This window comes from Azolla caroliniana, unplaced genomic scaffold (assembly GCF_043228905.1).
Source record: "Azolla caroliniana isolate FFs.n. ecotype wild unplaced genomic scaffold, voAzoCaro1.0.p SCAF_18, whole genome shotgun sequence".
Classification (NCBI taxonomy): Eukaryota; Viridiplantae; Streptophyta; class Polypodiopsida; order Salviniales; family Salviniaceae; genus Azolla; species Azolla caroliniana.
Window position 1 is genome coordinate 215,917 of NW_028230453.1, and position 26,585 is coordinate 242,501.

The 26,585-nt window shown below is 38.9% G+C and overlaps 2 protein-coding genes across 2 annotated transcripts; one reads left to right on the forward strand and one right to left on the reverse strand.

Annotated features, from left to right (window-relative positions):
- Positions 1 to 2,935: 2,935 nt before the first annotated feature.
- On the forward strand, positions 2,936 to 7,148 carry LOC147851902 (MACPF domain-containing protein CAD1-like). Its single transcript, XM_087334457.1, has 7 exons — positions 2,936 to 3,388; positions 4,604 to 4,839; positions 4,923 to 5,106; positions 5,210 to 5,284; positions 5,356 to 5,539; positions 5,749 to 5,909; positions 6,343 to 7,148. The coding sequence occupies exons 1-7, from the start codon at positions 3,110 to 3,112 to the stop codon at positions 6,979 to 6,981; spliced, it is 1,758 nt and encodes a 585-aa protein (XP_087190583.1). The 5' UTR covers positions 2,936 to 3,109; the 3' UTR covers positions 6,982 to 7,148.
- A 3,240-nt stretch (positions 7,149 to 10,388) lies between these two features.
- On the reverse strand, positions 10,389 to 14,653 carry LOC147851903 (uncharacterized). Its single transcript, XM_087334201.1, has 5 exons — positions 14,197 to 14,653; positions 13,179 to 13,396; positions 12,017 to 12,145; positions 10,825 to 10,956; positions 10,389 to 10,751 (listed from the first exon to the last, which is right to left on the reverse strand). Exons 1-5 carry the CDS (start codon positions 14,588 to 14,590, stop codon positions 10,638 to 10,640), a joined length of 987 nt encoding a protein of 328 aa, XP_087190327.1. The 5' UTR covers positions 14,591 to 14,653; the 3' UTR covers positions 10,389 to 10,637.
- Positions 14,654 to 26,585: the final 11,932 nt, after the last annotated feature.

Sequence of the window (26,585 nt, forward strand, 5' to 3'; positions counted from 1 at the left end):
GAGAACAATATATTATGTCAAAAACATGTCGTCAAATTCCCTTGTTGTAAGATAGTTATATATCTTTTTTTTAACTTCCATAGAGACATCAATTATAAATTATTGGGTGGGGCCTTGCCCATGGCTAGGATCAAACTTGGGTTCTCAAAATATTATGTCTTTGATGCTATGGTGTAAACCACCAAGCCAATGCCAATTAGAGTAGTATGAAACAATGATATGATAATTTGAGAGAATGAGAGGCTCAAAGCCATTGACAATAATGGTAATTCCAATGGGTGTGTGCATGGTTAGAAGTTTATGGAGTGTATAATAAATAATAGGATAGGTTTTATATACGAAGTAAACACTCCTTAAAAGAGGGGAGTGCCATTTTTTTAGGCTAAAAGTGATAATAAGTTAATCAATGCTTAGAATTTTGAAATTGAACAATGGGATGGTGACCCACCAATCTTGTATGAGTATTGCATGTTGTAACAAAGAAGTGGTTATGTTTATGACATGATTGTTCTTATATCGTATTTCTTGTATCATTATCATCATTGGGAAACATTTGATATTCTAATTGTCTACGATGAAAATTCTTTAACTAAGTCAACTTTGAGCTTCTAGTTTGTGTTAAGTGATGCGTTGCGTTGTGTAATGCTTTGCATCAACGATCCATCAATAGGACATAGTTCTAAATGGTCATACAACTCAGATGTTTACACTCTATAAAGGGAGAGATCCTTTGGATGGACCAACGAGTACATTTGGTAGTCCTTGTTTTTGCGTGCATATAAGATCGAGGAAAGAGAAGCAAAAGGTTGCCATGTATTAGCCAAAACTTAGGACATGAACCTAAGAGTGGTTGATAACAATGTGAGGTTGGTGCATGTAGTTATAAAAAATGGGAAGCATAATCAGATGATCGTGAAATCTTCGAGTCATAGTTTGAACATGTGAATGGGGTTTGACCAACCTAATCCTTTCCGAACATTGTTCTAAAATTTAGAATCTTGATTATGAGTATGGAAGAGAGTGAGCATCATAAGCTATTTCCTTTTGTCCTAATTAAGGTAATGAGTGGGGTTGCAAATTGTTGTACATAATCCTTGTTGGCATAAAAGGTTGACTCCTTCCACTTTGTATCCCTAGTGTGAACACGTTCACGAGAACGTCACTCATATATTCGAGATTGGATACAATTATTTGTCGCTAGTCCTCTCGGAATAAGCATCGTTTTCAAATTTGAGATCCCTATATCTCAAAAAGAACAAAGTGTGTGGATACTCAATCCTCTCCAACCTTCATTCTCGTATACAATATAAATGATTGCCCCTATTGCATTAAACAACATGGGGGTGAAAATATGTGGGTGGGCATGTCATTGTGATTTTCATGTAGGTATCCCCAATCTATTGGTTTTACTTGAGCATGATGGTACTGCATTGAGATTTACCATCATTTTAATGTTCACAAGCGGCCGATTGTGATATAGGAGAGAGAGAGAGAGAGAGAGAGAGAGAGAGAGAGAGAGAGAGAGAGAGAGAGAGAGAGAGAGAGAGATAAAGTGAGAAAATAATATTATGATTAAGATGGTTGTGTTATGCTTAAAGGACCGTAGTTGCCCAATGGAGACTAGGAGGTCATGGGTTCAACCCCTACATTCTACAATGCCATCTAGTGAATTAAGAGATATGTATAAAGTATATAATAAAGAGGTGAGAAATTTGGGTTTCAAACCCAAGAGGTAGTGCTTGTAGTGTAACAACTTACCACTAGGGTAATCTAATTACAAGATAGATCTAGATCTAGATCATTAGGTGTGTAGAGTCTTTCAACTATTGAAGTACTTAGACCAAATCAAGACAGAGATAGATGAATCATGATGAAGATATATTGTTGCTATCCTTAGGAGGTCAACAACGTGAATTATGGGTATGGGGGGTGGTGGGTACATTAAAACAAAGCATTAAAATACACAGAGAAGTACAAGACGAGACGTACAAAAGACAAATGGATGTAGCATAGTTGGTAAGGTTGCCCAACAGAGACCATAAGATCATGGCTTCAATGGCTACATTCCATAGTGGCATCTAGTAAATTAAGACATTTGTGGTAGTTGATAGGGTTAGAGAACTCATGGAATCTTAACGATGAAGAGAGACAACTGTACAAGGTAACATTTCATTATATTCGACATCTAAATTGCCATGTAGAGCGGGATTGACTTGAGTAGTATTTAGATCCCAAGAGTTCAATATTTTGTTGCAAGTTAGTCACGTGGTGTGTAGAGTGGGTGGTGTTTCTTCATTCCTGATGGAAGACATTATTTATGAGAGAGAGAGAGAGAGTGAGTGAGAGAGAGAATTGGGCCTCGAACCCAAGACCTAGGGCTAGTAATGTAACAACTTATCACCAAGGTAATCATGGTGGTGCTTTTTCGTTCATAATGAAAGATATATTTATTGAGAGAGAGAGATAGAGAGGAAATTGAGTCTCAAACTCAAGATGTAAGGCTAGTAGTGTAACAACTTACCACTACGGTAAGGTAGTTACGATAAAAACAAATAGAGAGATTTTAGATTTTTGTTTTTATCATCCATAAATGGCCGGTTTTGACATTTAGGACCAGAGTATACGTGTTCTTGATATGTGTGTCCTTCCTAAAAGGGTATTCATACATTGGAAGCACAAAGTTTGTATGTGATAGAGACTCGAGAGAGAACTAAGTAAGACACATGGAATCCGGCAAAGAGGAGCGGGAAAAAGACACACATGGAATCTGGTCTTTGTAAGCTCAAAAAGGTTGGTCGCTTTAGTGTTTGGTCAAAAATAAATAAAAAGTCTTAGTCAAACAAGACCGTGCAAAGTCAAGGTCTCGTGGGACTTTGAAAAAAGCTAGATCAGACGCACATCCAAACCTTTTCCAGATCTCCGCATTGACTCAGGCTGAGTACTCAAAACAAAAACGGAGACAGAAGAGAAAAAAACGCAGATGAAAGACGAAGGCCTCCCTGAGCTGCTGGTGTGATCTGTTTCTGCGGCACAATTCTTCTAAACTTAGTCATTGGGAAGTGTTTGCTCTGCAGTAGAATTCATCAAACCTTAATGTCATGATCAGGCTATGGCAGGGATTGATGATAATGGAAGAGAAGGAGGCGCCGTCTCTGCTGCTCTGAGTGCTGTACAAGCTCTTGGTCGAGGCTTTGATGTGACTTGTGATATGCGTTTGCTGTATTGTAAAGGAGTGGCTGGAACAAGGATTCTCACCACCACTGATGAAGATAACCGCCGTGATCTTGACTTTCCCGGAGGTTTTTGCATTCCGGGAGTTCTTTCAGATGTCCATGTACGCGATGAGAAGCCTTCACGAAATACGATTGGATTTTTGGACTTTGATGAGGCATGTTGCAGTAGGGTTGTTGTCCTTTCTTGTTATAAATGTTCTCTATATTGATTCGCACTGTGGATTTTGATGAGATGTGTTGCTCTGTAATTGATAATTTTGGGTTTTTGTTTTGTATGCGTGCTCAAAATAGTCTCTGCGTTGCTTCAAATTATGCACTTTGACTAGGTATGTACCACTTTGCAATAAATGACATTATGGATTTTGATGGGTGTGTTGCTCAGTAATTCACAATAGTCAGTTATTGTTGTGTTTGTGTGTTCGAAGTAGTCTCTGCATTGGTTCAAATTGTGCCCTTTGACAACTTATGTATCATGTTATAATTCATTATGGTCTTTTCACATTAGAAACAGTCTATGTGTTGATTCGTGTTGGCCATGTATGTGTATCTGGATGAGATAACCCACATTTGTGGTATTTTCATGCTTGAAAAGGTCTATGCATCGATGTGCATTCATCATATCTGTGGACTTCGATGAATATGTGGCTTAATCAATTCACAGTCATGTTCTTTGCATGTTAGAACATTTCTATGTATCAATTCACATTGTGTGCTTCGATGACGTTTGCCATTTTGTAATGCACAATTGTGGTCGCTACATTTTAGAAACAGTCAATGTGTTGATTCAGATAATGTACTTTGATGAGGTGTGCCACTTTGTAATGCACCATTGTGGTCTCCACATATTTAGAAACAGTCTATGTATTGATTCACATGATATACTTTGTAGTCCACAATTGTGGTATTTTCTTGTTAGAAACAGTTAATGTGTTGATTCACATTGTATACTTTGATGATGTATCAGTATCTTACGTCCTTGTTAGAAATGGTCTTTGCACGGGTCCATGTTTGTGGACTTTGATGTAATTTGACAGGGGGCACATATTTCCTAGGTACGCAGGAAGATGACATGAGATACTTGTGAGGGGAGATTGTGGTGTCTAATATCCACCCATCCATACAGTATACTGACCGCATCACACTCTTATTAGTGTTAGGATCAGTTTTTTTGGTTGGCCTGCACATAAAGCTTTATTCACATCCCTAAGTTGGGAAAGCATTATGCTTGGAAATAGCTCCCTAAGTTTCTTCTATGCTTCGAAAGCATCATCTAAAGACTTTACTTGGGATAAGGGCTGAGAAAATTAGCAATCTCATATGGTTCAAAATTGTGATAAAGTAGTTTTACACACTTCTATTTTTTTTAACAGATGTCGAAACTCTTCAACAAGAAAGCAGGGCTGCCAGGAAAGACTCCATTAGGCATGTTCAATGCAATGTTTAACTTCTCAGGTTCATGGCAAGTTGATTCCTTACAAGTAAAGGGACTTGGTGTTGATGGCTGGGTCATTCCTTTGTATAGTGTATATCTAAAGCCGCCTTTTATATTGTGCAAAGAAGTGAAGAAAGCTGTGCCTACCTCATGGGATCCAGCTGCTTTAGCAAGGTCATTATAGATAGCACCCTTCAAATGTTGTATTTAAATGAATCAATAACCAATTTGATTTAGTAGTTTTGTGATCATTGCAGTTTTATAGAAAAATATGGTACTCATGTAATTATAAGTGTAGAAGTGGGTGGTAAGGATGCTATATATGTAAAACAACACCAATCATCTACTTCGACAAAGCATGAAATGGAGGGACTTTTGCACGACCTAGTGGAAGCCAGGCTTGAAGGCCGTGAAAACAATACATTGGATAAAAATGATAGGGTATGCAATCATATTGCCATTTGCTTTTCATATTATAAGAAGTATCTGTAATTCTCTAAACCGATTTGTGGAATATTTTGTCTGACCTACTTTGGATGATCAGATTGTGGTTACAAGCCCAAAATCCCGACATCAGCCCCTACCTACTGATGGCTCATCATCTCTTGCAGGAAAAGAAGTAAATATTTTCTGAAAGTTCAGTCCATGTAGGATGGAGAATGTAACCACGTTTCATCATTTCTTTTGCAGGATGTCACCGTGATATACAGGAGACGAGGTGGTAATGATCTAATTCAAGACCATGGTAAATGGAGAAAAACTATAAAGTCCAATCCAGATGTCTTATCCATGTCATTTGTATCCATTACTTCATTACTTGAACGTGGACCTGCCCAAGAAAATCTAGAGTGTGCAATTGAAGCTTACCTCACTTGTAAGTCAATACTCAAAATTATGCCTACAGATGTAACACGAAGAAATGGCAGTCACCTTGATATTGATTTCTATGTTCAAACACTCGCGCATTTACACTCTTAATAATTCTAGCTTTGTACTTTTTGTAGACGAGGGGAAATTATGAACATTCCTTTGAATTTAGCATGAATATTTCTGGTCTTAAGAAGTGGTAACTTCTTTGTGCAGATAAACCTCCTTTAGAGGAATTGCGTTACTTCTTTGAGTTTAGAATTCCACGGGCCTGGGCACCGGTTGCTAGTCAAGTTGGTTCTTCAAGAAAGGAACCCGTATGCCCATCGTTGCAATTCAGCCTTATGGGGCCCAAGCTCTTCATCAGTACAGAGCAGGTCATGCAATACAATAGAGCACAAATATATGCTGTATATGACACACTTATTTTAACAGCCTAATTATTATTAAGAAGACTGATGTATTAACACAACTTCTATTATCATGCATACATTTGGACATCCATCTATTTGAGCAAAATTTGCAGACATGTATTTACTGAAATGTAACAAACATGCCACAAATTCCTATGTATTTGCCAAAATTCCACCCTTTTTGCTTTATGCCACGGATAACTCTCTGTACATTGCAGAAAGAGTGGCATTTTGATGCTACATCAAATGTTTGTGACATTTGTAATTCTTTTTGGCAAATATACTGGCAATTTTAAGGAGGTTTCGCATTGTGGTAGCATACATTTAGATCCACACAATTATATATTTTCTATCGTCATATAAGCTGATGGATGTGTTTCTATTTTGACAAATTCAGGTTTCGGTTGGCAGGAAGCCAGTTACTGGGCTCCGTTTATGCCTGGAAGGCGTGAAATTAAACCGGCTCGCAGTGCACGTGCAACACCTCTCTGTGCTTCCAAAGATACTTGAGCCACACTGGAATCCTTATGTTCCTATTGGTGCTCCTAAATGGCATGGACCTGAAGAGCAAGATAGTAGATGGTTTGAACCCCTGCGGTGGAATAACTTCGCACATATTAGCACTGCGCCAGTCGAGTTCAATCAAACATGGCTTGGAGATGCATCGGGAGCTTATATTGTCACGGGGGCACAACTCGGTGTATGGGATTTCAGACTCAAAAGTGTACTGCATTTGAAGCTTCTTTACTCCAAGGTTCCGGGATGTACTATAAGGAGATCTGTATGGGAGCATTCACCTGAGCCTTTGGGACAGCAACTACCTCTTCTTAAGTCGAAGGCAGATGCAAATCTCTCGACTGCAGCAACGGCCACCACCACACATGTGACCCAAAAGCTTTCGAAGTTTGTTGATACAACCGAGTTAATGCGAGGGCCCGAGAATTTACCCGGGCACTGGTTGGTTACTGGTGCGAAGCTATGTGTGGAAAAGAGCAGGATCTTTTTACGCGTTAAGTATTCTCTTCTAAATTATTAGAGGTGTTCTTTTGTTTACGTCGTTTTGTGGTTCTCACGTGTGCACATATCAGAAAGGTGTTATTGTGCTCTCTTGGGCTATCTCGAAAAATGCTTGAGAAAGTTGCTTTGCCTACAACAATGATCTCTTTATCGTAAAAAAAAATCCATTGGAAATGGCCATTTTTCTGTCCAAATTCATGACCTGTCCATTTCTGTTGGATTTTATAGTTGACTTGCTCTTTGATGAGGTGGAAGTAAAAACAATGGACCTTGTGGTGTGTTCACATGAACAAGTTCCACATTTTCATTTACGCCTCTTGACTGTAGGCAATGGGAATAATTGTAGGCATTGAAAGTAATAAACTTGCATGAGAAGGCAAACACTGCAATTGCATTAGCTTATAGATTGGGGTAATGAAGAGATGTCTTTAGACAGGAGCAAAAATGAACTTTTCATCAATCCTTGAAATGAAAGAGGAATGTGATGCATTTGAACAAGAATATGTTTTCAAATAGAGATCTATCTATATATAGATATCTTTTTAACATCCATAAGAGATCGATTGTGATCTATGAGATGGGGCCTAACCCATGGTGAAGATTGAAATTCAGGTCTCTCAATTTTATGACTTTTGAGGCTATGGTCTAAAGTACCAAGCCAAGAGAGAATTGAATAGAATGGAATAGAAATTTTATCGTCCATGATGATGCCAAATTTGACCTATCCGACCAAATCACATATCATCTTGTATGTGATTCCTTCCTAAGGAGGTTATTTAAAACTGTACCATTGAAACAAATTGAAACTTAAATTGAAAAGCTATGGTCTAAAGTACCAAGCCAAGAGAGAATTGAATAGAATGGAATAGAAATTTTATCGTCCATGATGATGCCAAATTTGACCTATCCGACCAAATCACATATCATCTTGTATGTGATTCCTTCCTAAGGAGGTTATTTAAAACTGTACCATTGAAACAAATTGAAACTTAAACTGAAAAGCTATGGTCTAAAGTACCAAGCCAAGAGAGAATTGAATAGAATGGAATAGAAATTTTACCGTCCATGATGATGCCAAATTTGACCTATCTGACCAAATCACATATCATCTTGTATGTGATTCCTTCCTAAGGAGGTTATTTAAAACTGTACCATTGAAACAAATTGAAACTTAAACTGAACCAAACCAAACTAAACCATGAAATTGTTTAAACCAAAACCGTTTACATCGAAACTGCTCAAATCAAACCATTATAAAAAATCTAAGCTCAAACCAAACACTTAAACCATTAAACTTGTGGGTTTGTAGTTTGGTTTCGGTTTTCAAGTTAGGTCAAAATTCAAAAACTCAAAAATTTAAAGATTTTTCTTAAAATGTCATAATTAGGCTTCAATTAAAAGGTTGTTCAAAATAATAATAATAAATTAATACACAAGTGTCAATTCTAAATTGTTCAAACCATTTAAACAAAAAGTTGTTAAGTCGGTCAAGGTTCAAACTGAACTGAACTAAACAATCGACACCCAAATCACATATTTTACAACAACTTGAATTTCAACCAAATGGAACGGTTGACCCCCAAATTGAACCGTTTACAAAAACCTTGACCTTGACCTTGAATTGAATTGAATAGTTTAAACTGTTAAGCCATGATTTTGTGGTTCGGTTTGGTTCAATTCAAATTGAACCATTGCCAAATACCATTAACAAGTCATCATATTTCTCATGAATTACCTTATACACAGAGCACTGCATACCTTGCATATCTTCATGTTTGCATGATGATGCCATAATGCTAGCTCAACACCTAACTTGTGTGAATGTGGAGGCTCCCAAGAGCCAAGACTCATGGGGTATTGAGATGTGATTGGATGGGCCTCATTTTAATATTTTTCCTTGTGTTGGGGCCAATATTGGGGGGTTAATATTTGCAATATAATATTCCAAATTTAAGATTTTAGCATCTTGCCGATTCATTCTTAGTGCCTCCAATAATCTATCCTCAATGAGCACATAATTCATAGCATTACATGAGAACTCCAATAGATCGTTTGCCCCCTATCTCTTAAACAATATCATAAAATCAAGCACCCAACCAAATGATAAGATTTTGCTCTTATTAGTTTTTTGCATCCTATGTTCCGAGCTTGTTTGGACAACCAATGATCAAGCATATTCTTGACTTTTGTGATATATTAGTATACACTTTCCATGGCTACTACCTCCTTAGGTTGAGCACTTGTTTCTAATAGCATGATGAGGTAGGATGTTGAAAATTTGCCCCCAATTGTCTACATAAGAACATTTTGAACATTTTCTCTATTTAATTCCATGCAAAAGTGAGATATTGCCACCCCACACTCCATACAACGACATTTGGACGGACATAGCATGAATAGCATCAATCTCACTTCACATCTTGTAAGAAGCCTTATTGTAGTGGTACGACCTTGATATGAATTTGCAAGAGCGTCAAGAACTTTAGAAACTATTCGTCTCTCTGAAATCACTTCATCAATATTGAGTGGTTAATTGAGCTATTTGGTGAAAAACTATTTAAATTAATCATAAATTATATTGATGTTGCATTTCATGTTTCAATTGTATATTGTTTATAGATTCTTTAATTGTATGATGAATTTGGAACTCAAGCACAATGAGCACGTGGTCAATTGGTCTTAGAAATAAAAGAATGTATGAAGGATGTCGATGCATTTTTGGGGAATGCAACTAATTGGGAGAACGTCTTTCTCAGCATTGGCAACCTTGTTGGCATGAATGTTATTATTGTACCAACAATTTTGAAACAAATTCAAAACCGCATGAAGGTGGTACCTCTAGAAGGACGACCGTGACCACTAGAATCTATGGTGCATCTTATCACGATTCAAAGGTAATAGTAGCAATGGGAAATCACCAAAATGCTTAACTTGCTACGATGCCCAAGGTTTAAAGATGATTCTTTATGATTGTGGGTGTTGGCGTTTAATCTAGTAAAGCGTGAAAACTAAAGGGTATTTTGGTATTTACCAAGAAGTTACATGAAGGTTTCTATGTTTTTCCTCAATAATGATAATTATTTCTAATTGAAGTTTGAGTTTGTTAGGGAGTTCATTCCCCCATATTCCTCACTTTCAGAAAGTTAATATCGTGGCTTTGGACTTGAAGGTGATTGCCTTGGCAATGGCTTACCGAGGGCAGATTAGACATCACCTTGAGCACTCACCAATAGATAATCCAAGGAAACATGTAGAAATTTGCTCTTTTTTGTACCAAAAGAAACTTAAGATGGCAATTGGTGAATGTTTCTTATGGATGCTCTATCTTAATTTTTATTTGATTTACATAATGAATTTCATGGTGCTAGAAAATACATGAGCCTGTCACTATATCATACACAAGCGCTGTCCTGATCCTCCAAAAGGTCACATAAAAAATTGTCATGAATTGCATGGTAACATAGAAAACCTACTTACTTCTTTCCTATACAAGCACATCCTTTGTGGTAACAGAGAAAACTTGGGGCTTGTATCATTACAAACGCACATCCCGTTGCGACAAAAGAATCAACTGCATGCATTGCATGCCTATTTTGTGCATAAGTTTGGTTAAAATAGCGGGGGCATAAACCACATTTTCACATATTGCAATTCAATGCTAATCGAGTGTTCCTATCATACAGTTCCTAATTCTTTCAGCCAAGCAGTGTGAAGAGGGCAGGGATCACTAGCCCCAGAGGCAAGTGCTTTCTGTGATAAGGTGTAAAACCAGCCATTTCTCCACTCAAACTGCAAGGCCAGAATATAAGTCAAACATCAAATTACAATATAAAATACAGAAGTCTCAAGATCTATACTATACCTCTTTTAATGCAGTGGGAAAATGCGCAACTGATCGAGCATATGCACAGAGCCTGTCTTCAATACCCACATCAAAAGTTATTCCTTTTGCAGCTGAGGCAGCTCCAGCAAGCTCTTTGATCAGTGCAGTAACCTGCAAATAAATAAAGAATAAAGCCAAATGGTTTCTAGAAAGTTCCATGCTTATCAATGTGGGTAGAGTAGGCGATACTGACTTGTGCACAACTAAATCATTAAGATAGCAGACCTTTACAAGATAAAGCCCTAAATAACCCTCAAGTCAATATTTCTGATTTTTGGCCCTCGTACTATCCTGATATAAAATGAATATATATGTTAGGCAGGACTTGTGAAGTTAGCTATCCCAGGATTATCTCCAAGCCTCACTTTTCTTGTCCCCAAACCTTTGATTAGTAGCTACTCTCATCTCCTTAGATTGTGAGTTGATGAAGATGAGTATACAATACAGTCAGTCATTTTCAATAAATTGCATATTGGTTACTACAAGTCACATTTACAAACATGTATTATTGACAGTGACTTGAAAATGATTTTCTTCTTTCAGGAAGTTGTTACCTGTGTTGGTGAAGAGATTTTACTGATGGATGCCCATACAAATTCTTTGGGGGATTCTGATGATCAAGCACTTGAACTATCCAACAAAGGTTGATATTGAAATGGTTTCATTGTCTCTCTTTTTGTTTTTTACTCAAGAGAGTCCCCAATTGCACTATACACTATCCATATGAACTAAGATATTTTTTCACTAAATTATAAACTCTCCAACAAAGGCTGATATTGATATTTCCTCATTGTTCCTCACTAAATTATACAAGATTTATGGTGCAGCTATAGCTTTTTGGTTGCCTAACTAAACTATGCTTTAGTTGATTGCGAACAGAAATTCTCTATGAATGGATAGGCAATCTAAGGAGTGGTATTTGCATCCAAATCAACCCATTTTAACTCCAATTAAGTGTACACGGACTCAGTCGTAATCTACCACTTTTTCAACTAGTGTGCGAGATGATACTTGCATCATCATATATTTCACTATAAAATTTCTTTGCGAGTTTCAACATTTAAGGCTTCTCATGAATTGGCATGATAAACCATCCGGGATAACAGATGATCACATAATTAAAAGGCATAGGAACAATTGAATTAACAAAATGATATACTGAAAATACTACCTCATTATTAAAATCTTTCTCAACTACTCCCACAGTAGCTCCCGGATGGCGAGCTCCAACCAACATGAAAGCTGAAATCCATATAAGTTTTTCCAACAATGGCTTTTGAAAATCCTCAGGGCTCAGGACCTAAAATCGATATGTAAATAAAAAAGGTTAGTTTAGAGTCCAGACTTAAGAAAAAGTTTGAAAGCTACATTCTCTAGGAAAAGGGATTGAAGAGGGAGGCATGATTGCGCTTCACCTTCAAACAGAGCCACTAACATCAAGCTTGTCCAATCAAGGTGGTTGAAAAAATCAGGGATACTATCTAAGACATCCATTTCGAAAAACATAAAACAAAATCTACACAGAACACTGCATTGCAAATCTTAGAGGCTAAAACTTACAGTTTTAATACATTCAAGATAGCCAATAAATAAGTCTGATTCCAAACAACTTGAGAAAAAGAAATCTAAATTTTGCATGAAAATTTGAGTTCATACGATCTAAAGAAAGTAAAGTATAAAACCCTCTCCAAGAGATGTCTAAGACCTAGTTCTTCTTCAAATATATCTATAGACTATAATATTTCTTGTTATTGAAAATGGCAGGACATAAGCATTGTCTAGCTTGAAAATCTAAATATGAGATAACTGGAACCATTCACAAATCATCCTCAAGTTAACCATACAATGGAAGAATAATGGAAAATAAAACTGTAGACAGATTGAGAAATACCCAAGCACATATAAAATATCTATGACAGATGGGAGAATATTTAAAAGAAAAGATGAAATAACAAAGTGTACCAGAAAATAACTAAATGTAACCAAGGCATAATAACAACAAAATTTGGGGATGTGAGCGATAGAGCCCAGTTACTATTCTTTATAATGAGAGGGTGTTCAAACAGCTAGAAACAGCAAATCAAATTTCACATGGTGTAATATTAGTCTTCTTTTGTAGAATCTGGACGCATAGGCAGAGAAATGTACTTTCAAATGTCTTGAGAGGAATCCTTATTAGAATCGCTGTTGTGAGGTCCATATTTCAGGTCGAAAACATAATTGTGCATTTTTGTATTAAACATAGGGCCTTTTTTTATAGTGCTATGCAAGTAATATTTTCTAGTTACTTTGGGAGCACAGAATTATAATTATTATCATCAGAGGAAGCGTACTTGGCATGAAAGATCTGCGGTATGCAACCGTGCAGCAACAGCAGATGCCCACTTTCCTGATGCCACTGTGAGACCCTCTGGGTTGGTGTCTGTCTTGCCATCAATTGGTGCATCTCCAAGCTTAGCGACTGCAAAGTACGCGAGAACTTGTGAAGCATCTGCAATGCCTTTGCTCTCAAGCCAGGGTTCGAGCATGCCGTTCTGAAAAAAGACCAGATCTGTTGAAATGTTCTCATGTCAGCATCAAGGCATAGACATAGGGATGCAGTTGGAAGTAATGTCATAAAAAAAGCCCATGTTCCACCATAATTTGTACATGGAAGTTTCAAAATTCACCTTTAGATTTTGAAATCGGATGTACATATACATCCAATTTTTTTGATGTTTTAGAAATAAGAACCACTACATATCTAGATGCATATGGAATTAAATAAACATTTACCTCCCACAACAATTTAATATTAACGCTCCATACATTTTCAACAAATGTAAATCCAGATTAAGTGCCCTTTACTAATGGTAACTTTTACTAATATTTGAGGTTGAGGTTGGTTATTATTCTGAACTCTCATCGAGAATTAACAGAAGAATTCTTCTTCTACCATTAAAAAAACATGTTATTATGTGATCTTTTCCAGGGGCTTTGTGCATGTAAAATTCGTGAAAACATAGTTTTACATATAAATACTATCGAATATGTGAGGTCAAGGGAATGTCAAAATTTTCCAATTTTTTGCTGGTAAAATTACAACATATAATATTCAGCTTTTCAGGTATCTAAAACTTGACAGAAATATTGTTTCATGAAACATAAAAACATTTTACCCGCTTAGATAAAAGCAAACATTTTTCATTATTGAATCCATAACAATCCATTATACCGCGAACTTCCATCGATATTTTTATAAAATTAGTAGAGCACAACATTTTCTTTCGAACAAGTTTGATTTTATTTGATTGACTCGGAATTGGGAAGAATCATGGGAGACACATAGACTTAAACTAAATTCTTTCATACCTTTCCATCGTTCTCGGGGTGTGGCATCAAGCACATCATCCAAGACATCATTCCGTGTACAGACGAAGATGGGGTTTGAAGTATAATTATCCGGGACTTTCTCGCCCCTCCTCACGATGATATCTTGGCCACCACCCATCTTCTCCAGAGCCAATCCGATGCGACCCGAGCCCACAATAACTGCAGGAACTACCTCTGACTTAGGGGAATAAGAAGAAGAAGGAACAGAGGAGGTCTTTAATTTATCCATGGAAACAGGGGATGGTGACTTTGTAGAAGAACTAGGTTTCCGATAGCTCTTGAATAGTTGCAATGGGGATCTGATCGTCAGGGGTGATGCGATGATATGCTGGTGATGATGTGAAGGCCACACTACCACCTTCATCATTGCCATAGCCACTCTGCACTTGTATGTGGTTCACTCTCCATCTCTACCTACCTATCATATCTATCCTTCTGTCAATGTGTGATTTTCGTGTTTCTATCTTCTTACCCCACCAAACAATCCCATGTATCCAAAGACAATTTATGTCGCCTATGTTTACCCTAATTCCTCGAATGCCCCTCCTCTAAGTTTGGGAAACTCTTGGCAGCCATTTTGTTGCAACCTCTACTAGACTAGCATAGGAGGGGGTATGGTGTGGATTCGAGAAAATGTAGATTGGGAGGGTTTGATGGTTAAGCGGACTTAACAGAGGTGTGGTGCATTACCATAAGGAGGAAGGTATTTGGTGTGAGGAGTATGAGTCCATATGCATTGGATATTTCGAAGAGGTAAGGTTGTGTCTTGTGTGAGCATGGTGGCACAAACAAGGTCGGATATGTTGGCCGTTAGAGCTAGCTACTAATGTAAGCATATGATAAAGATATAATAGATATAAAATAAGAAAGGAGAGAGAGAAAGAAGGGTGCCGATCCAACCGACCACCCCCGAGCGAAGGGATCGAGACGGACTCGAGCCTCAATCGGCGTCCCATACCACTACCGCAACGTCGAATCGTACCTGGTGCGACCACGCTCGCTACAAGAGTTGACCCACCAAAATGATAGAGTCTCAACGTAGTCGATAATGTGTCAAATGAGGGTAGCTAGGCCTCATATTTATAGCCTGACCTAAGGCCCTCAGGCAAGTTCACACTTGGCCTAATGGGTTGTCCCTATCCCAAGGATTAAAAGTAATCCTTTCCTTCTTTACACTCTCATTTAACCCTCACACTTTATCCATGTGTATAGAATACTACGGTAAAACTTACTACGGGATATGGTCATGCACGTAACATTGCCGGCATAGAAATGAAGCATTGCAATACCAAAATAGAGTTGATACTCGTGGGGTTTCTTCCAAACTCTACATATAAGTGGAAGAATAGATGGATCTGAGTCTAGCATCGATGTCCCATACCACCAATTATAAACGCAGATCGTACATTGGGTTTGAAGAAAGAGGAACATGCCTATACAACTAGAGCTTTGGCACACTAATAGAGTCTATACAGAGTAACTCATGTCCCCTTCATGAAGGTAGCTAACCTTCTTTTATAGTCTTAAACCCTAGGTCTTTATCTATTCACACTTGACTACTTCATTAGAGAGAGGGAGAACATTATTTTTTTTCTAAAGTTTTGTTCATATATGCCATTAGTAAGTCTAATAGACCATAGTTCATGAAAACTAGACTTACAATGCATTCTTAATGGCCAAAAATGATAAAAACTTGAGATTTCAAAATGTAAGTTGTATCGAAAGTGCTACAATTGACATCTTTCTCTAGATAAAAGTGGATTTCTTGGGAAAATGTTATACATGATATAACATTTTCCTTGAGTGAAGGGATTGAGATAGACTTGAGCCCTAAAATGCATCCTATACCACCATGTATGTACTTGGTACTAGTGGCCTTACCACAAGATCACAATTCGAACATAGTGAATTCTCTCCTAGGCAAGTTCACACTTGGCCCTTAAGGGTTGTCCCAATGCCTAGGATTAAAAGTAACCATCCCGTCTTTAGATTCTCAATTAACCCGCACACTCTTATCCTTATGTGTAGAAAACTACAATAAAAACTAACACGAGACAAATTTGGAAGCAGTTCTAGGAAGTGATAGGGAGGGTAGATTATGTTTCATTTACTTTTTCCAATTTGGGGAGTGGTTTTCTCATTTTTCTGGGGAGGATGAGTGGAGACAAGCTGTCAAAAGGTGTTGTATTAGGATGTATACATTTGGTAGCAGGTCGTATGTGTTGCTAACTATGAGCAGGTTGAAGAAGGTTTGTGTCTCAAGACGCAACTACTTTGGGTGGAGACAAAGAAATGGAAGAGGTTAGAAGGTTGCCATATGGCCCTCATCTTGTGTGTTTTGAAGCTATGAGCAAAGAGGGACTTTTGTTTCGGGTTATGGCTTCTAAGAATGCACTAATTTCAGGATATTACCAGTATAGATTTGGTCATGCAACATTGAATCTTGTTGAACAAATGCAAAATGATGGTCTTTTTTTGGATGTAATCACCTTTGTAAGTTTGCCAAAGGCAGGTGGCAATGTAGGAGTAGTTGACAGGCATAGAAAGTTACAATGAAATCATGAGTAAGAGGTTGTTAGAAGACAATATTGAGCTTGGAAATGCTTTGTTGGACATGTATGCTATATGTGGCAAACTTGAAAAGGAAGGGGAAAAAAAAACAGACAATGATATTTCAGTTTGAGATGTGGTCTCTTGGATGTATGCTAGGTGTTGATCTCTGTTAGATACACAAGATGTATTTAATATTCTTGCAAATAGAGATGTTCTCTTGTGGAATGCATCTATTATAGGATAGGTTGACCATGGATCAACATATATTTTTTGTGGTTTACTTGGTGAGGCACAATAAATATTTTCAAAGCTTTGATTTCGAGATACAAGGATGTGGAATACAATGATTTTGGCCTTGAGAAGTTTGCCAAGGTGGTAGTGTAAGAGTGGTTGACAGGCATAGAAAATCACATTGAAATAATGAGTAAGAGGCTATTAGAAGACAATATTGAGCTTGGGAATGCTTTGGTGGACATGTATGCTATATGTGGCAAACTTGAAAAAGCAAAAAAACAGTCAATGATATTTCAATTTGAGATGTGGTCTCTTGGATGTATGCTAGGTGTTGATCTCTATTAGATACACAAGATGTATTTGATATTCTTGCAAACAGAGATGTTCTCTTGTGGAATGCATCTATTACAAGATATGTTGAGCATGGCTCAATGGAGTTTTTTTGTGGTTTACTTGGTGAGATACAAGAAATAATTTTAAAAGATTTGATTTAAAGATATAGGGATGTGGAATACAATGATTTTGGCCTTGGGAGGTTATTTATTTATTTCAGGAGATGGTTTTAAAGCATTGAAATGTTTCAACGTATGCAAAGTGAAAGACTTTCTCCTACTATGATATTATTTCATTTGCATTTTAAAGGTTCTCATATTCTCCAAAGAGGTTTTCTAGCAAAGATTACCCATCTTGGAAGTATTTTCTTTTACATGTATGCAAAATGTGGTGACCTAGTGAAAGTTGAATAAGTAGTTACTGAACTACCCACGAAGATTATGGAAGTTGGGAATGCTCACATCACACATAAGATGTATTCAATGTGGCCAAGCTTATGATGATATAAAATGGATTATTTAGTCCCCCTTATGTGTCTGCTCAAGTAGGTTTTTTGGACCATGTTCCACCTCGATTTGTAGTCTCTTGGATTGCATTGTTTGTCGGCCTAGCTCACAACTGGCTATACTGAATTTTACAATGTTATAAGGTCTTTGTTTATTTCAAGTTCATGATTAGATTGTTAGAAGGGTTGTTGTGAGAAGGATTTATGTGGGGCAAGGCGTGGGTAATATGTATGCAAATTGTGGTATGCTTGAAAAAGCACAAAATAAATAAAAATGCAGAGTGAGCTTCTTCTTAAGACTTTATACTCTTCGAATCACTCATTATTAGGTATGCTCAACACAGAAAGGTTACGACGCAATGAACAGTTTCCAGAAGATGCAAAGTGAGGATTGCTCACCACATAGGATCACATATATTTGCATCCTAAAGGCTTTTGGAAGGAGGATATCGTGCTTACCAATGGTTTGGTGATTGCCTAGGAAGGATTGGAAAAAGATCCTTTTCTTGGTAGCATAAATGTGGAGCAATAATTGAAGCCTAAGCACTGTTTGAGAATTTACTGCTGGTGAAAGAAATGGGTGATCCTCAGGATGTTCGTGAAAGTAATGCCAATAGGACGGATCAAGGTTTTCATTTCTAACAAGGTGTGGATGTGGCAGGACGATGTATTTTAAAGAATGTTCTGCATGTTATGGGTCTCCGAAGTTGTGTGAGGATACAAGTGGTTCATTGTCTTAATGCATATGGGGTAGTTTTAGAATCATAACCCAAGCAGGAGAATGGAGGGAATGTAAAACTAGGTTGGAAGCTTGTTTACTCAGGAGATACAAGACCTTGTGAAGCAATGGTTGACGCTTCAATTAGAGCTATGATTTTAATACATGAGGCAATTTTTGATGATAGCATGCTTGTTGAAGCAATCATGAAAAATCATAGTAAGACAAAAGAAGCCGTTGAGAATCAAGCTCAACATAGTGCAACATGTGAACACACCTTTTGAGAATCTATAATTACTCAAAGGTCAAGAGTGACACCACTACTCTCTACACATTAACTATGTGTCATAGACTCATATTCTATGACATATAACTATGACTATGAGTCTTCACATTCCCCAAGAGAGAGTGGTTGTTGTAGTTAGTTAATGAAGAGAGAGGGTGACTATATATAAAGCACCCTCCTCATACTTCATACTAAGTCGGTTGTGACACCTTGAAATGCTACATTTTGTATTTGCTATTTTACTTGTGAATATACATCTTCTTGTTGTTGAGTATTTCATTTCTCTAGCAGCCTTATCTATCTTGTGTTTCTCTTCTCTTTTCTTCTCTCTTTTCTCTCACACATATCATCTGCTACACAAGAATCCTATCTGATTCTTTACATGGTATCAGAGCGGTTTGGTAGTTCAATCTAGCCCATCTGCATGTGTTGTGTTCTATGCCGACGTTCAAGAAGAACTGGTCCATCGCTATCGTAGTGCGACTACATAGCTCGTATTCAAGAGAGAAGGAAAAGAAAAGAAGGAAGAAATATTCATCGACAATGAATACTCAAATGGGAAGCGCTCTCCCTAGCGAGAAGCTAGATCAAAACAACTTCGCATCTCTGGAGTATAAGATGCACCAATACTTGTCAGCCAAGGCTATTGAGGTTACATCAAGAAAACTGACTTGACCCGAAAGACGCCGACTACGCAACATGGGAGCAAGCGGCAAGCTGAGTGATGTATTGCTTGGCGACATGTGTTCACAACCACATGCTCGGCTACATTCAAGAAGCCGAGACGCCAAAGGAAGCGTGGGAGAATCTACGAAAGATTTTCGCCGCCAACACAACCGCGAGAAAGCTTCATCTTCACCAAGAGTTGAACAACATCCAATAAAGGGATATGCCCATCACGAGTTACACCTTAAAGATCAAGGAGCTTTGCGACTCGCTTGGCTCGATAATGTCATGAACACATGACCATTATGGCGTCACCCGGACTTGAACCTCGAACCTTGTAATTCATACTTGAAAACCTCAACCATTAAGATAGCTTATTGTTATATGAAACAATAAAAGCTACTTCTTGTATTACATTGATTATTGTAAAAACTCTAGATTATTCTAGAATGTTCTAGAATGTCCTAGAGCATTCTAGGTCTAGAACATTCTAGAACATTCTAGAAATCTCTAAGCTATTCTATAGGAACCTATAAATAAGCGCATACATGTATTCTCAAATCAATTCGAATCAACACCAGTCTTTAGCTCTCATTACATATCTTGTATCCATTCTCTTTCTTTCTCTATCTTATACATCCATTCTTCTCTATCCTTCTTCCATCACTCTATCTTTTATCCTTGGTTCTGAAAGTTTGATTCGAATTCTCTCTCTCTCTCTCTCTCTCTCTCTCTCTCTCTCATCCTCCTTTGTAACCATCCTGAAACCATGGCTGCCATTAACTCAGAAGAATATCTCACCCTTGTTGCAGAAATGGAGAACCTTAAATCCAAGTTCGCATCTCTTGAAGTAGAGAATCAACGTCTACTTGGGGATCTACAAAAGGTTACTATAGAGAAGCAACAACAACAAGAGGAGTTCACGCGACGAGTGCAACAGTTAGAGTCGACAATCGTCGTGTTACAACAACAAAGGGTTGAAGGTCATGGACTTATCAAGGAGCCCAAAATTAGCCTCCCAGCTAAATTTGATGGGTCGAGGGCGCATTTCCGAGGTTTTTTGAATCAAGTACGGTTGGTGATTCAAATGCATCCCGCACGTTATCCAACATATGCATCACGAGTCGGGCTAGTGGGCACTTTATTGATTGGCATAGCGTTGCCGTGGTTTGCTCCATTGCTAGAGACCAATTCTCCTCTACTGAATAATTTCGAGGAATTTATCAAGGAATTTAAGGCTTGTTTCGGAGATACTGATGGGGCGAGAATAGCTATCAACAAGATTCGTACACTTCGTCAAGGTGATCAACCAGCTTCAACATATGCTGCCAATTTCCGTCTCATCGCAAGCGATATTCCTTGGGATGAACAAGCCCTAATGGAGCAATTCCGTTCAGGCCTTCGTAGTGATGTCAAAGACTTACTTCTTACCTTCCCCGAGGATCCAAGGTCACTTACAGAAGCTATTAGTCGAGCAATACGGTGTGATAATCGCCTTTTTGAGCGTCGATGTGAGCGACAACAACAAATAACAAGATCTAGATTCACACCAACTTATGCATCAGTAACGGCGCAATCATCCCCAAGGCAAATGTATAGCTCTGCTCCAACTCCAAGGCAAACACGTAGTCCAGTCCCAATGGATAGTCCTACACCCATGGAGATCGATATGACTCAACGACGAGGACCGTTGTCAGACGAAGAGAAGCAACGTCATCGAGCAAACCATCTGTGCTTATATTGTGGAGGTCCAGGACATATAGCCATTCATTGCTCCCGTAGGCCGAGACGTCAGGTAAATCAAATTCACTATGACAATAAAAATGAGTCCAACATTTTAGAAGTAGTTAGTGAATCTAATATTATGAATAATCCACCCTTGTCCAATAAATTTGAAGTCCTAAGCCAATTAGAAGAGGATTCAAACGAATAAGTCCGGCCAAAATAGGAGCCATTTGGTTGGACAACCCTAGATATGTACAACCTAGTGTGGGTTCCATTTCTTCCAAGCATGTTAGTAGAGTCTTCTCAGCCCTAGTACAAGTTAGGACACCCAGTTGTCAACTTCAAGTCCAAGCCCTCTTAGATACTGGAGCCAATTCTTGTTTCATGGATAGAGATTTTGCCCAAAAACACCAAATATCCTTGCATACACTTCCTTGTCTAGTTTCCGTAGTAGTGATTGATGGACGCCCCATAGCTTCCGGGAAGATATTTGAAGAGTCTGAGCCAATACACATACTCTTGGGTGATTTAGGATGTGTAGTTTCCTTTAACATAATCCGTAGTCCTGAGCATCCAATTGTCCTCGGTTTGGCATGGTTCGAGCTACATAACCCTAGAATCGATTGGAGGAAGCGAGAAATTAGGTGCCCTTTAGCAGAAAATATCATTCTCAAGGATCGAACTCGGGATTATCCTCCCAAAGTATATAGTTCTACCGATGCACCATATCCTTCTCATCAAATTTCAGCCATCACATTGCATCAATTGCACCAAGTGGGAGGCAAGGAGGACCTTTTCTTATTTGCAGTATCAGTGACACCTTCTAGTGTCACTCAAGGGAATTCAGACATCCAAATTCCCAAAAAATATCAAGACTATGCTGATGTTTTCGACAAAGTCAAAGCTAGTGTTCTTCCAAAGCATCGGCCGTACGACTGTCCTATTGATCTCCAACCAGGAAAAGAGCCTCCGTGGGGTCCGATTTACAATTTATCACCCACTGAGCTTGAGGTTCTTTGAGAATACATCGAGGAAAATCTTGCACATGGGTTTATTCGACATTCAAAGTCTCCAGCTGGTGCTCCTATCTTTTTTGTGAAGAAAAAGGACGGCTCCCTTCGTTTGGTCGTGGATTATCGAGGCTTAAATAAAGTCACCATAAGGAATAGGTATGCTTTACCTTTAATCTCCAATCTCTTAGAACGCATTGGTGGGGCAAAGCATTTTACCAAAATTGATCTAAGGGGTGCATATAATCTTGTTCGAATTCGGCCGGGAGATGAGTGGAAAACATCGTTTCGTACTCGGTATGGTCATTTCGAGTATACAGTCATGCCTTTCGGGCTCACAAATGCACCTGCCGTATTCCAACATATGGAAAATGACATCTTCCGGGATTTCTTGGATATTTTTCTAATCATCTACCTAGATGATCTATTGATTTACTCTAAAACATAGGGGGAGCATGATATACATGTGCGGCAAGTACTTGAACGCCTAAGGAAGTATGGTCTTTACGCCAAACTTGAGAAATGCAGTTTTGATTGCAAACAAGTTGAATTTTTGGGATACACTATTTCATCCCAGGGTGTTTTCATGGACCCGGCAAAAGTCCAAACAATATTGGAATGGAAACCCCCATGCTCAGTTCGGGATGTCCAGTGTTTCCTCGGATTTGCGAACTTCTATCGCAAATTCATACATAATTATTCAAGCATTGTGTTGCCCCTTACTCAACTCACCAAGAAAAATCAAGCATTTTTTTGGAGTATCGAAGCGGACAAGGCTTTTACGCAGCTGAAAGAGGCATTCACATCAGCACCCATCCTAGCACATATTGATCCTGAAAAGCCATTTACTATTGAGGCGAATGCATCAGACTTTGCATTGGGGAGTATCCTATCGCAACCAGGCGAGGACGGGCAGATACATCCAGTCGCGTTTCACTCGAGAAAGTTTACTGTTTCGGAGATAAACTATGAGGTGCATGACAAGGAGTTACTAGCTGTGGTCGACTCATTCGAGCAATGGCGTCATTTTCTAGAAGGATCACCTCATCAGATTATCATTTATAGTGATCACAAAAATCTCACATATTTTCAAACAGCTCGAGTATTAAATAGGCGACAAGCTCGGTGGGCCCAATTTCTAACGCGTTTCGATTTCAAGATCATTTTTCGCCCTGGAAAACAACAAGGGAAAGCAGATGCTCTGTCTCGGCGTTCGTATCTAGCCCTTCGACCTGGAGATCCGGCCTTTGACAATCAAAAGCAAACTCTCCTCGGGCCATCAAAGCTACAGGTAACAACAATTTATGCCACACCACTTGATTCTACCCTTCTTGACACTATTCGGCAACTACTTCATTCGGATGATTTTGCTAAGGATGTCTTAGCCCACTGTGGTTCAAGTCGTCCATCTTGCTCCACATTGCCAGGGTCATCTCAACATTATCAGGACTTCAAGTGGCAAGATGGTTTACTCTTCTACAAGAATCTCCTTTACGTCCCCGACGGATCACCCCGACTTCAAGTGTTGGAACATTGTCATGATGCCCCCATGGCTGGACATTTTGGTATTTCCAAGACCATTGAGCTGGTGAAACGTTCATTTTGGTGGCCTCACTTGCAAAAATTTGTCGAAGATTATGTTCGCACTTGTGACACCTGTTGTCGCGCCAAAATACCCCGGCATCACCCTTATGGCTTACTACAACCATTACCCCCTCCCAACAAGCCATGGCAGTCTATTTCTATGGATTTCATTACGGATCTGCCACCTTCCAAAGGCTTTGATACTATTTTAACAGTAGTGGATCGGTTCACCAAGATGGCACATTTTGTACCATGTGTAAAGACCATCAATAGTGAAGAAACTGCAGATCTCATTATGCGTGAAGTGTTTCGCCATCATGGTCTCCCGAATGATATTATTAGCGATCGAGGTCCTCAATTTATCTCACACTTTTGGAAGCACCTATGGGCAGGCCTCAAAATCTCTTGCAAACTCTCTTCGGCTTATCATCCACAAACTAACGGACAAACAGAGCGCACAAATCAAACGCTCGAGCAATATCTTCGATGTTTCATTAGTTATCAACAAGATGATTGGAGTAAAATTTTACATCTTGCCGAGTTTGCATACAACAACACGGTCCACTCTTCTACCAAAGTTACACCTTTCTTTGCCTACACCGGCAACCACCATCGATGGTGTATACTGGATCTTCCCGAGGTGTCACGAAACCCTAGTGCGGCGCATCACCTCCACCGACTACAACAAATCCAGTTCGAGTTATCGTCACATCTTCAGAAAGCGCAAGCACACCATAAGACCAATGCCGATCGACATCGTCTTAAGTCTCCGTTTAAGGTTGGTGACCGTGTATGGTTGCTTCGTCGTCACATCAAGACTACCCGACCGTGTGCTAAGCTTGACTATCAACGCTTAGGTCCTTTTGTCATCACGGCGAAGATTAATGATGCAACATTTCGTCTTAACCTTCCTGCACATATGCGGCTTCACCCTGTCTTTCATAGCTCTCTTTTGGAACCTTGCCACACCTCTTTAATTCCTAATCGTGTCGTGCCACCACCGCCTTCTATACAACTTGTGGACGGCCCCGAATACGAGGTAGCTGCTATTCTCGATTCTAAGATTGTGCGCAATAAGCTTTATTATCTAGTTGATTGGCTTGGTTATCCTCCGAGTGATCGCACTTGGGAACCCATCGATAACGTTTGTAATGCTGAAGCTCTGGTCAACGACTTCCATCGTCACTATCCAAACAAGCCCGGCCCAACAATGTTAACGCCGACTTCCACTCGGCGTTCTCGAAGGAGGGATAGTGTCATGAACACATGACCATTATGGCGTCACCCGGACTTGAACCTCGAACCTTGTAATTCATACTTGAAAACCTCAACCATTAAGATAGCTTATTGTTATATGAAACAATAAAAGCTACTTCTTGTATTACATTGATTATTGTAAAAACTCTAGATTATTCTAGAATGTTCTAGAATGTCCTAGAGCATTCTAGGTCTAGAACATTCTAGAACATTCTAGAAATCTCTAAGCTATTCTATAGGAACCTATAAATAAGCGCATACATGTATTCTCAAATCAATTCGAATCAACACCAGTCTTTAGCTCTCATTACATATCTTGTATCCATTCTCTTTCTTTCTCTATCTTATACATCCATTCTTCTCTATCCTTCTTCCATCACTCTATCTTTTATCCTTGGTTCTGATAGATAAGCGTCGATGTGGACGATGATGAGATGGTCCAAATATGCCTCGGCGTCCTTGCACCACGGTGTTGTGAAGATTTTCGGCAATGGTGTGAAAATCACATAAAACGTACAAAATCGAGTATGAATCACATAAAACAATAATAGTGAAGATAACATTTTAAATAAGTTTAATATCTAAGTACAAAATGATGGAGGCCTTCAAGAGCTTTCGAATGCACTTTATTACACGAGAAACAGACAACTAGATGTCAAGATATGAGGGTATAAAGTTTGTGAAAGGAAAAGAGAAAACTGTGAGATATCCCACATAGGCACGACAAATACGGCTCTCATCATATATAAGGTAGAGCAAAAGCTCTCTCTCAATCTAAAATCAATCATTCTATCTTATCTCAATCTCTCTCTCTTTCAATCTATCTTAAATCCTTTCTCGCTAAAGCTAGTGCCAACTTCGAATCCTTCCAGTCCAGAACCCCGGTGGTTCCGCCTCGCGATCCACGCCTAGTGACGGATCTTCACGACATAATTAACTGGTGAACTCGACGTGAAAGAGGCGGTAGGAAGGATCAAGTCGAGTATCGACCGATACTTGGAGATGGCATCCTCAAGCAATCAAGCGGGAGAGCTCGAAAGGATGATGCTAATCGTTGAGCAAATGATGAGATCTCGGGATAACGACGCGAGCGTGGAGAAGGCTGTCGATTGTGTCGTAGAGCTCGAGGGCCAATTCGATGGAAGGAACATTACGAAGTTCCTTGATGCATATAGAAGGGAGATGAATCAGAGGGACGTGTCCGAAGCACGTCAAATCGCAAGCTTCAAGAGAGTTGTCGCCAACAACGTTCAAAGACGCGTCATCGAACTTCAAGAAGGTAAGACAACATGGTCCGAGTTCGAGAAAATGATATTAGCGGAGTTCGCGACTGAAGACTCAACAAGGATGACTCGACATGCCCTGATGTAGTGGATAGAGAAGAAGAATAAGAAGATGAGGGCCTCGAGGGTGTACGACGAATTCGACCAGATGTTTGGCCGTCTCCCCAATACGGATCAAGTGCTACTTGAAGAGGACAAGACTTTATACTTCTTA